Source organism: Hemibagrus wyckioides, linkage group LG10 (assembly GCF_019097595.1).
Source record: "Hemibagrus wyckioides isolate EC202008001 linkage group LG10, SWU_Hwy_1.0, whole genome shotgun sequence".
NCBI lineage: Eukaryota > Metazoa > Chordata > Actinopteri > Siluriformes > Bagridae > Hemibagrus > Hemibagrus wyckioides.
The window spans coordinates 6,705,553-6,721,541 of NC_080719.1; the positions used below are offsets into that span (position 1 = coordinate 6,705,553).

At 42.3% G+C, this 15,989-nt stretch overlaps 1 protein-coding gene across 6 annotated transcripts in view; it reads left to right on the top strand.

Annotated features, from left to right (window-relative positions):
- mical2a (microtubule associated monooxygenase, calponin and LIM domain containing 2a) overlaps positions 1-15,989 on the top strand; it is a 51,998-nt gene that overhangs the window by 6,511 nt on the left and 29,498 nt on the right. For all 6 annotated transcript variants that reach the window (XM_058400805.1, XM_058400806.1, XM_058400808.1 and 3 more), the window contains exon 2: positions 9,206-9,607. In XM_058400805.1, the coding sequence (XP_058256788.1) occupies positions 9,347-9,607 (261 nt within the window). In that variant the 5' untranslated portion in view covers positions 9,206-9,346. The remainder of the gene's footprint in view (positions 1-9,205; positions 9,608-15,989) is intronic.

Genomic DNA, 15,989 nt, shown 5'->3' on the forward strand with positions numbered 1-15,989 from the left:
TTCATCTCCTCGGTCTAGTCTGTTGCCCTGCAGCAAGTCATCTCATAGCAGGAAGTGTGCAAATGCAACTGGATTTCATTTCATCCGTTCTTTATGTTAACTACAAGTTTTTGCATTGTATGTCTGAAACCTTTTACATTTTTAAATCACGTATTGAGATGTCCACTTATCAGATTCTAACTTAAAAAGAGGCGCATTTTCCCGAACACTGCTTACACTTTTTTATTGACCATTTGGACTGTAAAAATGACCTGTTCGGACCTCCCCGGAGTGCTTTGTCAAACTCTAACGCACAGGGCAGTGTTTTTCCTTCCTAAGTGTCTCTGTATAAATCTGCGCTCTTAGACGAGAGTGTGTGCTCTAGGCTCTGGGAATGTCAGACAGGCTCTCAGACAGCATGCAGCTGCTTCCCAGCCCTCGCTTCTGTGTGGATTAACGATTTTTCTCCCCGCTAGAAGACAGATGATGTTCGCCGGCTCCTGCCAGATAACACACTGTTTGTTCTCTCGTTCAAGACGCCGTTCCTTTGTTTTGGCACCGGCTTGGGAAGAAGTGTACAGTTTTCACAGAGTTTATGAGTCTTATTTCTTTTTTTTTTTTTAAAGTAAAGGGTGTGAATGTTTCTGTATCGCTGAGATATAAAAAAAACTGTGAAGTGAGAGAGCAGCTGAAAAGTTTTTGCGCAATTTTTCGAGAGATTGCAAGTTCAAATCCCAATGGCGAGACAGATATCCATGGCTGGGAGTCAAGAGAGTAAATTTGGCCATGCTTTTAGGGTGAAAGGGATGATTTACTCTCTCTCTCTCTCTCTCTCCTGTCAGTCAGTCGACACTAGTCAATCGCTGGCATTCGCATGTTCATAAATCTAGCATAGATAGCGCTTTACCGTTATGCAAATTACACTGCCTTGTGACGGAGCAAGAGCAAAAACATGTGAAACTTGGCTATATGTGTCTCTGAGGAAGCACATGCTCGCCCCACCCTCTGTGGTTAGTGAGAATTGGCAGGACCATATCAGTGAGAAACTGGGGAAGCAATTAGAAAATGATTTTGTGCTAAATCTTACATTAATACAGTTCAGCCACTGTATCGGCTACTATAGATCCACACCAACACTTCCTCCTCTTATAGCTGATGGTTAGTTTTAATTCATGGATTTGCTGTAGATTGCTTTCTTTCAAGTCTTTTGTCAGTGTAATCACTAATTATATATTTGCGTTCCGTTATATGGAAATTTACCCAAATCCACAAGTCATCGTAAGACATAAATGTTTTTTAAACTTACTAGATTTTCATAAGTAGCATATATTTTTGAGTAAATAATTTCTCAAAGTATTTGCGGATATATTCGTATCTAGATTTATACATACGACCCAGTGTGAGAGAGTTGTGGAGATGCTGGGAAACAATGTTTTGTTGCTTTTTCGAGGCGTGAACCTGTTTATCGTATGAGGGGGTGGGAGACTGAGAGGTTCCTTCCTGGTTTTCTTCCGAGTTCCCAGCAATTAAGGACGTTATGAGTAACTTTCAGCCCTGCATGCACGTTGACATCACTGACCCCTTTGTTTGGGCTGATAGTCGGAAGCTCTGTCCAGCAACACACGTCTGAATTTTCTTCCAGCTACTGGCCTGCTCTTGGCCAGATTTCATGACACTGGACTTTACTCTACTGTAAAAACATCCCCAAGTTTCCAGAGCTAATTCGAGGTCAGACCATGTGGCCTCATTAATTCAATGACATTATTACTTCACGCTTGCCAGGGAAACTGAGTTATGGTGCTCTCTGTGCCAAACGTGAAAGCTGAGCTAATTGGCTATAGCGTTTTCGCAAAGGTTTGTCTCGTAATTAATTTTAATGTGTTTTCGCATTCAGGACAGCTTTTGTAGTTGGTATGTTGGCTGTCTTCATCATCCATCTCGAAAAGCGTACAGAAAGCTAGCGTGCTTTCGAATACTTCTTACTTTTGATGCCTTTTGATGTAGTCTTGACTGGGCTGCTCAAAACCGTACATATTTCGCATAACTGGAATGCCTGTACTCCGAAGAAAATGGCTATTTTGTGTGCTTTAATAGAGATCACATACTGTGCAGGATAGTCTGAATACAGATGCAGGTGAATGTTTGAGGATTTGAGGCTTTCATATGGTCACATGGCCTGGAAGAACTTTTCAGATTTGACATTTTCTTCTGTATTAAGTGCTTCTGAACTGAAATGCCTCTGAACCAGAACTACAGTTATAGCATTTTAAAGTCTGGTTACCTCCAAAAGTGAGAGCAAATCTTATTTAAAGACCTGAAATATGCCAGTAAGCTGATTGTCTAAAGCAAAGCTTTTCAAACTGTTTTTGTAAGCAGGGGATCCTTTAGCAGTTAAAAAATACATTTCACAGACCCCATCAGCACAGTTGTATTTCATGACCATGATATGCATGTGTGCAATAATATTTTCTCAATACACCTTTTTCTTTTGATTTTATGAGCTTTGAACTCTCCACCACCAGAGCACACTGGATCCAAGCTAACATAATTTTATATCACTTTCAAACTTTCAGACTCATAGCAATTTGAATCCTGACTTTGGCACGATTGGAGAATAGTGAACGCTGTTTTCAAGCCCAGGAGCAGCCCTAAGCACCGATCCCTGGGCCTCTTGAAATCAGTGCGCTGTGGTTCGGTTTAACCAAAGCATGAACATTCAGTCGAGACACGGTCCTGAAGGATTTCCCTCAATCTTGGCAAAGTTTATGAGCCTCGTTGTCAAACGGGCCTAGAACAGATCCTGAGTGCACAATTTTCAGACCACATGTCAAACCATCTTTACAGGCTGACGTTTTTGTGTCATAAATATTTGGATTAAACCAGTCAAACAGGCTAATAGCTATAAGAACTCAATAAAGCTTATAAAAAAGTTAGTGGAAACCTGCCCATCATACCCATATGAGGGTCTTCCCACATATTTTCCCCAAACTGTTGCCACATGCTGTAGCCTTACAATTTCCCTTCACTGGAACTAAAGAGGCCAAGCCTGTTCCACAAAGCGAGCTCCATGAAGACATGGTTTGGTTGGTTGGTGTGGAAGAACTCGAATGTCCTGTGATCTCTGACCTCAACCCTGCTGAACACCTTCACCTCCCATCAGTGTCTGATCTCACTAATGCTTGTGTAGCTGAATGAACACAAATCCCCACAGCCACACTCCAGAATCTCATGAAATGCCTTCCCAGATGAGTGGAGGTCATTATAACAGCAAAAGAGCTAATAAATCTGGAATATGACATGCAAAAATGCACATACAATGACTAGGCATAACATTATGACCACCTAAAGAACCAGCAACTTTTTCAGTGATTTGAGCAACAGTAGCTCATCTGTTGGATCGGATCACACGGGCCAGCCTTCACTCTCCACGTGCATCAGTGAGCCTTGGGCGTCCATGACCCTGTCGCCGGTTCACCACTGTTCCTTCCTTGGATCACTTTTGATAGATACTGACCGCTGCAGACCGGGAACACCCCACAAGAGCTGCAACAAAGTGACCGGAGATCGTTTATTATCAGTGAGAGCTGGTGACTTCCAGTGACATGAGCGACTGCAACTGTCGATGGCTAGATGTGGATGTGTCCAGAGACATGAAAAAGTTAAGAAAAGTTTTATGCAAATATGGAGTTATACCTGGTGTCACGACTGCCAGTGGGAGTGAAAACAGGAATAAATGTTGTTACTATGGCAACCAGTAATAGAAACAACATCATAGTACAGAAACCGGAGATAAAAATCATTGTATGTGTGAACATTAGCTTTAGCAAGAGTAGAGGTGTCAAAGTGTGTTATGGGCGGAAAAACCCAGTTTTCCTATGCGGCTGTTCAGTATTCAGCTACAGTGATATCTGATGGGTTTTCCCCGACTGCCAAGCAATGCTGTATCTTTAATAAATAATATGTTCTTTAGAAAAACAATTTATCCTGTAATAATTTCTAATCTGTGACGTTTAGCTCTCAGATCTAAAAGAGCTGCTGATGGGATAAGCTGATAAAGTTTTTCACGCTACTCCAGGACAATCCCTTCCCTTTATAAATGGGAAAGGGTTATCAAAGCCATCCTTTACTCTGCAGCCAGCTCTTTCTTTGATCTCCCCTCCTCTGTGTATGAATATGTGAGCTTGTGTATGTGTGTGTGTGTGTGTGTGATTTCTCTGTGTCCTGTGGGCCGCTGGTGTCTGCCCGCGACAGCCCTTTCCATTCCGTCAGATGGTGAAATCACGGCACGTAAGCTAACAGAATGCTGCTTCAGCTCAAAGGGCAATCTGTGAGGACAGTGTGTTCTCTCTACCTTTTCATTAACCCATGCCTTCTGCCCCTGCGGATCTAATAGCTATTTTTAACCATCCATGAAGCCAGGAATGCAGACCCTGTGGAGATTGTTATTATTAACACATTTTGATTTTAGACCAGCGGGCAGAGCGTAGATGAAGTGGTGCTGAAAATGCTTTCTGTAATTAAAATAACTAGCTATTAAAACAGTTTCCTGCTGGGATGATTAAAAACACTAAATACTGTTAATCTGTGCAGTTATGTTGATGAGCGTGACATGCTCATGCATGCGAGTGATGATAGCATGTATTTGGTCATTGGTCTTGCCATATTAATAATACTGCCATAAATGTGTTTAAGCGTTTCCTCTCAAAATGATTTAAACACAGGGGATATACACCGATCAGGCATAACATTATGATCACTGATAGGTGAAGTGAATAACACTGATGATCTCCTCATCATGGAACCTGTTAGTGGGTGGGATATATTAGGCAGCAAGTGAACATTTTGTCCTCAAAGTTGATGTGTTAGAAGCAGGAAAAATGGACAAGCGTAAGGATTTGAGCGAGTTTGACGAAGGGCCAAATTGTGATGGCTAGACCACTGGATCAGAAGATCTCCAAAACTGCAGCTCTTGTGGGGTGTTCCCGGTCTGCAGTGGTCAGTATCTATCAAAAGAGGTCCAAGGAAGGAACAGTGGTGAACTGGTGACAGGGTCATGGGCAGCTAAGGCTCATTGATACACATGGGGAGTGAAGGCTGGACCGTATGGTCCGATCCAACAGACAAGCTACTGTTGTACATTGTGTAAATTTCCCATTGGGATGAATTAAGTATCTATCTATCTATCTATCTATCTATCTATCTATCTATCTATCTATCTATCTATCTATCTATCTATCTATCTATCTATCTATCTGTTGCTCAAATTGCTGAAGAAGTGCATGACAGGTCAGGGCTGTTTTGGCAGCAAAAGGGGGACCAACACAATATTAGACAGGTGGTCATAATGTTATGCCTGGTCGGTGACCCCGCACCCTGACCCCGGCCTTCAGAAAGCTGGGATTAGTGAGGAACAGAATTCCACTATGCTGTAATGTAATGTGTGGTAGTAATAAAGTCTTCTGATATTAATATGTTTTGTTTATATAGCACATTTTCACAGCTCAAGGACAATTTACAAACCAAGCAAATAGACATACAAGAGAAAATCAGCAATAAACAAGAAAAGTGGCAAACAGAAACAAACAGATTAATACAGGCATTATGAAGGAATAAGCATTACGAATAGCAATGGTATATTACAGCGAGGTTCAAACCTGCTCCTCTGGCCTGAGCAAAACTTTCCTTTCAATCTAATTCGAATGCTGGAACGAGAGAGAGAGAGGTTTATAATATATGAAGAACACTCAATGAGTCTGTCAAAAGAGTGTTAATATGATCAGGGTAGTGACTGGTGTGCTTATTTCTTCCTGAGTTATCAGAACATCACGCTGCTACTGTGCCCAAGGATGGAATGAGACCCCGAGGGGCAGGACCTCTAAAGCACAGCCAATCAGAGTGAGGCCAGGGTGTGTGCCCATGTCAGACTCCTGCGTGCTGGAATGTGGTCTGTAAGAGCCGTAGCTCTTAGCCTGTCTTTACCTCAGGGGAGATTATTTAACACCCACGCCACACGAGCTGACACGACGCCTCCTCAGGGCGCCTTCAACTGCGAGAGAGCAGACACTTGAGTTAACAAGCCTGAATACTGCGGCAGCCACAAACGCAGGAAATGACCACCAGGGATATGACACTTCTTGTTTATTTCAAAGGTGTTAAGATGTTTACAGGACAGAAAATGAGATAAAACAATGTCAAGGTCAAGACAATACACAGACTCTATAAGCAGGAGTGTGTAACAGTGTGACAGGTGAAGTGAAGCTGCAGTTCTGAGCAAGTGAAGAAAGAAAGAAAGAAAGAAAGAAAGAAAGAAAGAAAGAAAGAAAGAAAGAAAGGCTCTATAAGCAGGAGTGTGTAACAGTGGGTCAGGTGAAGTAAAGCTGCAGTTCTAAGCAAGTGAAAAAAAAATGTAAGGAAAGCTTAAAGAAACAAAGGGAAGGAAGGAAGGAAGGAAGGAAGGAAGGAAGGAAGGAAGGAAGGAAGGAAGGAAGGAAGGAAAAAGGGGGAGAATAAAGAAAAAAGAAAGTAAGCGGATTGGGATAGAGAACGAGAAGAAAAATAAGAAAAGGAATAAGAAAAGGAAAAAAATATATAGGGGAAAAGTAGCAAATGGAAACAAAGTGCCAGAGAGATGGAGGGAGGATATGAAGAAGAAAAGTGAAGAAGAATGTAAGAAAGATGGAGAAGCAGGAGGAAAGAAGGAAAGAAGGAAGGAAGGAAGGAAGGAAGGAAGGAAGGAAAAATATAAGAAAAGATGGAAGGAAGGAAGGAAGGAAGGAAGGAAGAAAGAAAGAAAGAAAGAAAGAAAGAAAGAAAGAAAGAAAGAAAGAAAGAAAGAAAGACAGCCACCACCTAAAAACTTTTGAAAGTTTGAAAGTATTAATTTCAGTGTGTGTGTATGTGTGTGTGTGTGTGTGTGTGTGTTCTGTCCACACATGTCTTTCACACACTACATTCACTGAGAGAGTGTGTAGAGTTCACAGCACATGCTCTCCAGGAATTCTCCAGATCTCATGTTGTGTGTGTGTGTGTGTGTCTGGTGTGTGTATCATATTCTAATTCCCTCTCTGATATTCAGATTGGTGTCATGTGAGAGTTTTGTGGTCAGTGAGTAGCATTTATTCCGAGGTGAAGTTCGGTCACTGTGCTGCTTTACATAATTACGCTGATGGTCTCACTCGCTTTCTTATTACTCCATAATGTCTGCTCTGTTACTCCTGATTAAATCACGTCTCTTCAAACACTACATATATCAAGCTGCAGTATTTCAAACCTTGTCATCTCTCCTTGCTGTGTGTGTGTGTGTGTGTGTATTATCTTTGGGATGTGGAGAGGCTTTGAAATCTAAGAAGAGGCCGAACTAAAAATACACATTGTATGGGCGTGTTAGAACAGAACTGAGGTGCCCCTGTGTGTCCAAAAAATGCTCCCTGTCCTGTTCTTATACAAACCACAAGACAAACAGTATTTTTCTACAAGGTCTGCACAATGAGGAGTCTCTGTCTGTCTCGCTGTCTGTCTTTCTCTCTCTCTCTCTCTCTCTCTCTCTCTCTCTCTCTCTCTCTGACTCTGTTTCTAACTCTCTCTCTCTCTCTCTCTGACTCCCTGTTTCTTACTCTCTCTCTCTCTCTCTCTCTCCCTCTCTCTCTGTCTCTCTGACTCTCTCTCTCTCTCTCTCTCTCTCTCTCTCTCTATCTCTCTCTCTCTCTCTCTCTCTCTCTCTCTCTCTTATCAGCTGTTATCTCTAGCAGCTGAGACTAAATTGATGGACCATGCACGTCTGCCCTGATAGTGCTGTTTACTAACGACTGAAAGTCACACGCTGACACTGGACACACAAATTTCACAAATTCTCTTGGGCGCACTTCCAAATCTCAAAGGTGTTCTACTGGACTGGTGACTTATGAGGCCACTGAACTCATTTTCGATCCAGTCTGAGCTGATCTGAGCTGACACGGCTTGTTATCATACTGGAAGTAGTCACTATTAAACAGGACCACCACCACCACCACCAGCATCAACACCAACACCAGCACCAACACTATCACCAATACCACCACCAGCACCAACACCACCACCAGCACCAACAATACACATTGGATAGGCACCACCACATTGGACACCAGCACCAACACCACCACCAACACCACCACCAACACTACCACCAATACCACCACCAGCACCAACACCAGCACCAACACCAGCACCAACAACACCACCAGCACCAACACCACCACCAGCACCAACAATACACATTGGATGGGCACCACCACATTGGACACCAGCACCAACACCACCACCAACACCACCACCAACACTACCACCAATACCACCACCAGCACCAACACCAGCACCAACAACACCACCAGCACCAACACCACCACCAGCACCAACAATACACATTGGATGGGCACCACCACATTGGACACCAGCACCAACACCAACATCACCAACACCACCAACATCACCACCAGCACCAACAACACCACCACCAGTGCCAACACCACCAACAACACCACTACCAGCACCACCAACACTACCACCATTAACATTAGCACCACCAACAACAACACCAGCCTTAACTGTTCATACTGCTGGATTAATACAATGGCCACCAAATTCTGACCCCAGCATCTGCATGATGAAAAATATAAATCCATCTGTCCAGCTTTGGTCCAGAGCCAACTATGAGCCTTGTTTTTTGCACCATTCTGTGTGAACTCTACTCTAGACTAGTGTGTGTGTTTGTGTGTGTGTGTGTGTAAAAATTCCAGGAAATCAGCAGTTTCTGAAACACTAACAAACATGACTTGCTTGCCAAAGTGACTGATCTCATTTTCCTCCATTCTGATGTTTAATGTAAGCATTAAGTCAAGCTCTTGACCTGTATCTGCATGATTTTAAGCACTGCTCTGCTGCCACATGATTGGCTGATTGGATAACCGCACGGATTAAGTATTTAAAAAAGGTTCTTGGGTTTCCTTCCAGGGCTGAGTAATAACAATATCGTATTGATTGAATTTCAGTGTAATAATGTTATCATACTGTTCCCTGAGTTTCAAAAGTTTTCTTCACAGATGTTAGCCAACTGAAGATTAAAATCTATTTTTGTACCAGTAATTTCATTTCCTTTTCCTTTTTCTTCCATGTTCTTAGATCGGAAAACACCACCACTGTTGCCGGAAAAACAAAACGAAAACATATTAATCATAATTTCTGCTCTTCACAGATAGCCCAGTGCTACAGATCCAGGGTTTAGCCCTTACTGTCCCTCAAGAGAGCTGAGGAAGAAGAGCAGCACAAGAAAGAGACAGAGAGAGAGAGAGAGAGAGATCAGGAAGCCAGTGTCTTCAATCCCACAGAGGGAAGGATGGGAGAGATGGAGGAAGAGAAGAGCCAGGCTGGGAGGTTGTTTGAGACCTTCGTCCAGGCGTCCACCTGTAAGTCCACACTGCAGGCCTTTAACATCATGTGCACTTACCTGGAGCTGGATCCACTGGAGCATGACTCCTTCTACAGCAGCCTGAAGAGCAGACTGACCTGCTGGAAGGCCAAAGCGCTGTGGAGCAAACTGGACAAGAGAGCCGCTCACAAGGAGTACAAGAAAGGCACAGCCTGCATAGGCACAAAGGTACGTGTGCTGAGAGAGGAGTTATACATTACTCACAGCTGTACATCTCACCAACATTAAACCTCACGACTTGGAGAACTTTAGTAAGTGTCAGTGAAGATTAGCAGACAGTGTTTCTCAGTGACCCCTGACCTGAGTGCTAGAATGTCTGCATTTACATTTCTGGCATTTTGGCAGATGCCCTTATCCAGAGCAACTTACATTCTCATCTCATTTTATACAACTGAGCAATTAAGGGTTAAGGGCCTTGCTCAAGGGCCCAGCAGTAGCAGCTTGGTGGACCTGGGATTCGAACCTACAACCTTCCTTACCACATCCCTGCCACATGTCTGCCCCCATGTAAAGACTGTAGGAGTCACATAGAAGGATATCATTAAGTAAAATAATAGGATAGAAAAAAAGTCAGGGAATGAAAGGACTCGAGAGGAGACGCAAGACACAAATTTCTTTGTCAGGCATTTTCTCCCTCAATCACTTCAAAACATGAAAATACAAGGAAAAAAGAAATGGACAAAATGTAAGAGATAATTAGAGTGAAAGAAAGAAAGAAAGAAAGAAAGAAAGAAAGAAAGAAAGAAAGAGATCTCCGAAAACGTTTAGTTGAAGACAAAATAGCTGTTTGAAAGTTTTCATTTTTTGTGCATGAAGTGATGATATCACTTACAGCATCAGAAAAGTGAAAACGGGACAATGGGAAAAGGGTTTGGCCATTAGTACACATATACACACTCACACACATAAACTTCATGTCCACGTCTATACGACTTTTAGAGTGTTACAGATTTTCTTGGTACTTACAGACAGGAACTATGACTCCTTCATGTCTCTTTCTCTTTCACACACACGCACACACACACACACACACACACACACATACTCAGACAGCTTCACTCAGCAGGTATGATGATTTGAGGTGGTGTGACTGCACACTGCTTCAGAACAATAAAGTCCTGAATGGCCCGGTGCCCAGACTCTTATTAATGTGTGTGTGAAGCGTTTCATGCCTAGAAATTTAACAAGTCTCATTTGATAGCAGCCATAAATGCCTCAGTGACTGCTGATGTGAACGAGAGCAATTATACCCTGCGTTAGAGACTGTAATTTTACTTCACGTTGCTCTAAAGCAGCTAATTATACGCAATACTCCTTTTTCATGCCTTTCTCACTTTGATGAGGTGCAGCGCAGCATACTTTAATAACACTTTGGCACAAACACACCAGATGGGCTGTTACTGTAGTATGCATCATTTTCAGTATTTACATAGCAACATGTAGGAGCTGGGCTCGAATCTACTGTAGATACAGTTACACAGTTCTGACATTTCTCTAGTCCGTGCATGTAAAAGTCACTGAAACTGAATACTGCAGTAGAGGAATTCACCACCGGGGTTATTCCATGTCTCCTGCCGAAGTGTTAAGATGTTTACTTGCCTTTTAAAGCACTAGAAAAATGGTAAAAAAGGTACTGGATGTACTGGATGTGAGATGATGGATAGGTTTAATTTTCATTAAGAGAAACAGAGGTCAGCCTCATGGCATCAGCTTTGGAAATACATCAGAAATGACATTGATGGGCAAATCCGGAAGCCTGAAACCAGAACTGAAGACCATGTACTGGATTATTTAATTATTAGGAATTTTAATAAATAAAAAAAGAAAAGAAAAGAAAAGAAAAGCTTAAAAAAACCTACCTTTTTTTAAAATGGCCATTATGAGTAGAAAAAAGGAAGAAACTGAAGGTGAAGACAAATACACAAAAAAGGAAAATATTATAATAAACAGGAAACAAAAAGAAAGAGAGACAAAGGGGCGTGTATAATTAAAATGATTAGGTAATTTAAAAAGTATGAATAGTTAAATGAAGTGTAATTAAAAGAAAGAAAGAAAAAGAAAGAAAGCAAAGAGTGATGTAAGACTGAGAGCTGCCATTGGCACATGATGAAGCACGCGGTCCTGATGATTAGCAGCACATCTGTCTCCCTCACATCAGCATGCCGTGTTGTTTTAAGACGCGCGTGACGTGAATGAAGTCTGTGAACCGTAAAGGTACGCTTTCACAAACTGTCATGATGTCACTCCTCACTCAGGCTCCACATGTTTGCCAAATCCCAGTTTGCCCAGGATATGAGGTCATGCTTATGTTATCAACCTTCCCAGCATGACCGAATGCTTTTCCTCAGGGTTATTTTTTTTTGTTTGTTGTTGCCGTCGTGACTGTTGCCATGACTCCCATTTAGATGCTTTATTGCAGTTTGCTCATGCTTGCTTAAACGGGGGGTTTTGGGGATGTGGAGAGGGATTATAGGGATTATAAATTACATTAATTTTGATCCTGCATTGCCTTTTATACTCATAAGCAACTGAAAGCAGGCACTTTAATAAAAGGCTATTGATGGCACTAAAATGGGTTGGAAAATATTTGGACTTGTTGCCAGATTGAAATGTAACATTTGACCCAGACGTGTCTGTCAGCATTCAGAAAAATGAAGAAGAAGAAGAAGACGAATTTTCCACATCATTTCTATTTCTAAAAGTGTAAAATGCCTGTATTTTGGATGTGCTGACAGCCACGACTTTGGGAGACGTTACTTCGTTTTTTTTTTTTTATTGTGGTCTGCTCAGTGTGTATATAAGGACCACGTAACCAAAGGCTTCGACTGCAGTTTCCTCTCGTCTCAGAAACGCTGGCTTACTTCTTTCCGCTTACATCTTGTGCAGGCTCGCACAGATTTCCTCCATTTTGTGGTTTCTGCGCTTTGGTAATTCCAGTGCAGGACCAAATGCCTGTCTGTCTCTCTGTCTGTCTGTCTGTCTGAAATACCAGCATGTGCTCTTGTTGCCCTGCTGGTGGTCTGCCACATTTGACTGAGTATCTTGTCCTGATTGTATGATTGACGCCTTAATTGTCTTTAAGCAGCCGAGCTAACTGTATGCTTTGTGTTTCATGTGACATCACACCGTATAACCGAGAACCGAATAACAGACTTCTAACATCTTCATCTAGCTACATTGTAAGACAACTAGGAAGTTTATCTCAGCAACATGTAATATATGCGAAGGTTAGTTGACTCCATTGACTACGTTTTTCTCCTCGTGATGAAACACCCACTGATCCTTTTTGCACGTCTGTGTGCTTAAATGCTTTTCAGACTATGCAGTGTGTAAGATGTATTATTATGAACACCATACTAATACAGGGCTTTATCAGGACCCCGTTCCTCATTTGCCTTCGGAACAACCTCGGGTCCTTCCTGGATTCCACAAGGAGATACTGCTCCATGTTAATATGGTTGCATGACACTGCTGATGCTGATTCGTCAGCTGCGCATTCATGCCGCAAATCTCTCGTTCTGCAGCATTCCAAAAATGCTCCACTGGGCTCAGGTGACTGAGAAGGCCACTGAATACATTGTCATGTCATGGAACTAGTTTGATATAATTTCCTATTATAAGATGAGTAAATTGTGGCCATTAAGGGATGCACATGGTCAGCATGTTTATTCAGACAGACCCTGCCATATGTGTGTCACAGCTGAAATAAAGATTCATCACTCCAGGTAACGCTTTCCAAATCTTCTATCTTTTGGTCAGTCTATCCAAAGGTGGAATCTGATGTGATCTTAAGCTCATTTGACCCAAGGTTTGGCATGTGAGATATTTTTCTGATCACCACAGTGGCTATTTGAATTTGCCTTCCCGTCAGCTCAACCCAGTCTGGCCATTTTCTTCTAACATTGTCCTCTCACTGGATGTTTATTCAGTTTATTCTCTTCTGTTGTAAAGAGAGTCATTTTAGTTTTAACCCCTAGTTCATGTTGTGGAGTGAAGCCAGAAATTTGGTCCCAAACATGGTGAACACAACAGAAAACTCTCATGAGCAGAAGGTTGTGAGTTTGAATCCCAGGTCCACCAAAGCTGCTCCAGCTGGATCCCTGAGCAAGGCCCATAACCCTCAATTGCTCAGTTGTATAAAATGAGATAAATTGTAAGTCGTTCTGGATACGGGCGTCTGCCGAATGCCAGAAATGTACATGTGTGTTGAAGGGAGTTGTCCTGAACTTTACTAAAGTTTACTTTATGTATATAGTGGCTCTGCGTCCAGCTGGGCACCACAGCTTTCATCAGGAAGTCACATCTGGCAGGTCATGCATGCCACTTCCTGTTCTGCAGACTTTTCCACGTGATAAGAACTTTTTGTCTGGACTGTGGTGCCCTAGTGCTTCATTGATACTATACTGGACTTTGTACAAATCACATGATGATGATCCCAGTGTCCTCCTTTATTTTATGGGTAACAAGAGGAGGGTTTTTCACTCAACTCAGATATCCACACACCTTAACCAGTGCATGAGAAAGCCTTAAACTGGGATGCGAACTGTACATATCAGACAGGAAACAGACCCGTACTGTTTTAGAAGGAAATACCACACCTCTGCTGTCTTACCCAGTTCAGGATGAGCCAAAACACAGGAGTCTGTAGCTATGATAGCATCTTTTCTGACTAAGCTTTCATTAATCATGCGTCAGTAAAGCCGCAGCACAAGCGTTTCATACAGACAGCACTGAAAAGAGAAGCATTGTTTCTGCTCTGTGGCTTTTCTTTAAAGGTTAGCTCACACCTAAAGCATTTCGAATAATCTTTGTCACACTATTAACCACCATTTCAGTCCATATCTGCTGAGGGGTTTTGCTCTTTAACAACAATGAATTTTTTCACCGAAAAGCCCCTTGAAATCACACACTCCCTTGAAATGGCACATTTTTGGGAGTCACATTATGGATCTTTATGTGTGGCTAACAGTGCCAAGCCTTACATTAAAACAGAAAGAACAACTGATCATTGATTATTAGGGTTTTAAATGTGGATGAAGAGAGAAAATGAATCATTCATCACAAAAATATATTTTAAATTATTTTTAATATCTTGTGTATGAAGATTAAATCCCAATCATGCCACAGCCACATGCTCTCAGCGATAGGATATCATACTCTCTCTCTCTCTGTCTCTCTCTCTCTCTCTCTCTCTCTCTCATGTCAATCACATTATCATGGGAGTCTATGAAGTCTTGTAGAAGGGAAGAGGGCAGATAGTGCTTTCCTCTGAGAGTGCAGCTCCAAATGTTCACATCCTTGTTGAGAAGCCAGCAAGTCATTGGCAAGCATTTCGCTTTGGATGTGGTGTTTAAAAAGATACTTTCCCAGTCTGCCTAGTTTCTTTATTTTTCTCCATCATGTTTAACCATGTTGTGTTGTGAAAACGTTATTTTGACCAGTTTCTTCAGTTTTGTCAGTCCAGCACATGTATTAAGAGCATAGATGTAGTCAATACAAATGGTTGCTTTGACCACTAACCTGAAGAGTCGACTTGTTTCCCAGGCATCTGTGCAGAAAAAAAAGTCTGGACATCTGGTAATCTTTGTGTCCTGGTGTACTGATTTGTTCATTCCTGAAGACATTGTTTTCACATTGTTATGTGATCTGTATTGTAACTGGATTCTACAGCAGTTCCAATCCTATCTTATCATAACTGTCTGAGAAGTGGAAATGAAAATGAGGTACGATGTTCCAGCCAGAGAAGGATTAGAAAAATGATTGGTATACACATGTTTCTTCAGGGTGCAGCTATGTCAAAGAATGCATGCTTGGCCTGGTCTCTGCTGGTGATAACACGTACCAGCTTTCAGCACTCCATGGAGTGAAACAGACAGACTCAGTGCTCTGGACTGGTCAGGCGGCCAGCTTTTTTGGTCTGATCCAGCCGACAGGAATTGCGGACAGTGGACTCGATCTGAGTGAACATCTATCCAAACACAAGGTCTATAGGAACCCAAAGCCTGAATAATACAATACAGATCCCAGTGACTGTTTCTGTCCTGAAATCTCTCCTGACATCAGGGTACACACACATCAAAGAGGAAATACATCCCTCTGTTCAAACATACTGATAGTCCTCACTGCAGCCGCAGCGTTTTGGCTTGGGGTCAGTCAACCATAGTAAAGCTAGCCAAAATGGGTGGGCTGTGATGGGAGGGGAGGAAATGAACAATCTTGTAAAAAAAATATATATATATCACACTGGGTCACTGGAACGTTTGAATCAGAAGCAGGGTCAAACAGCGCATCTGGGTTTAGACGGGGGGGGGGGGGGGGACTGGTCTGCTGTGAGATTCAGAGCTAGATTAGTAAGAAGATGAGAAGGTCTGCATTAACCTCCTCCAGGCTTTTATCCCTGCACCCGAGGGAATGAAGTCATCTCACAGCCGGCTTTCTAGCCACTCTGTAAGCTGAAAACCTGACTTCCTGCATTCTTGTGTCCTTGTTACAGCAAGTGTGCATGCCTTTGGTATGACACACTGTAATTATAATTTAATGTGGAAATGAT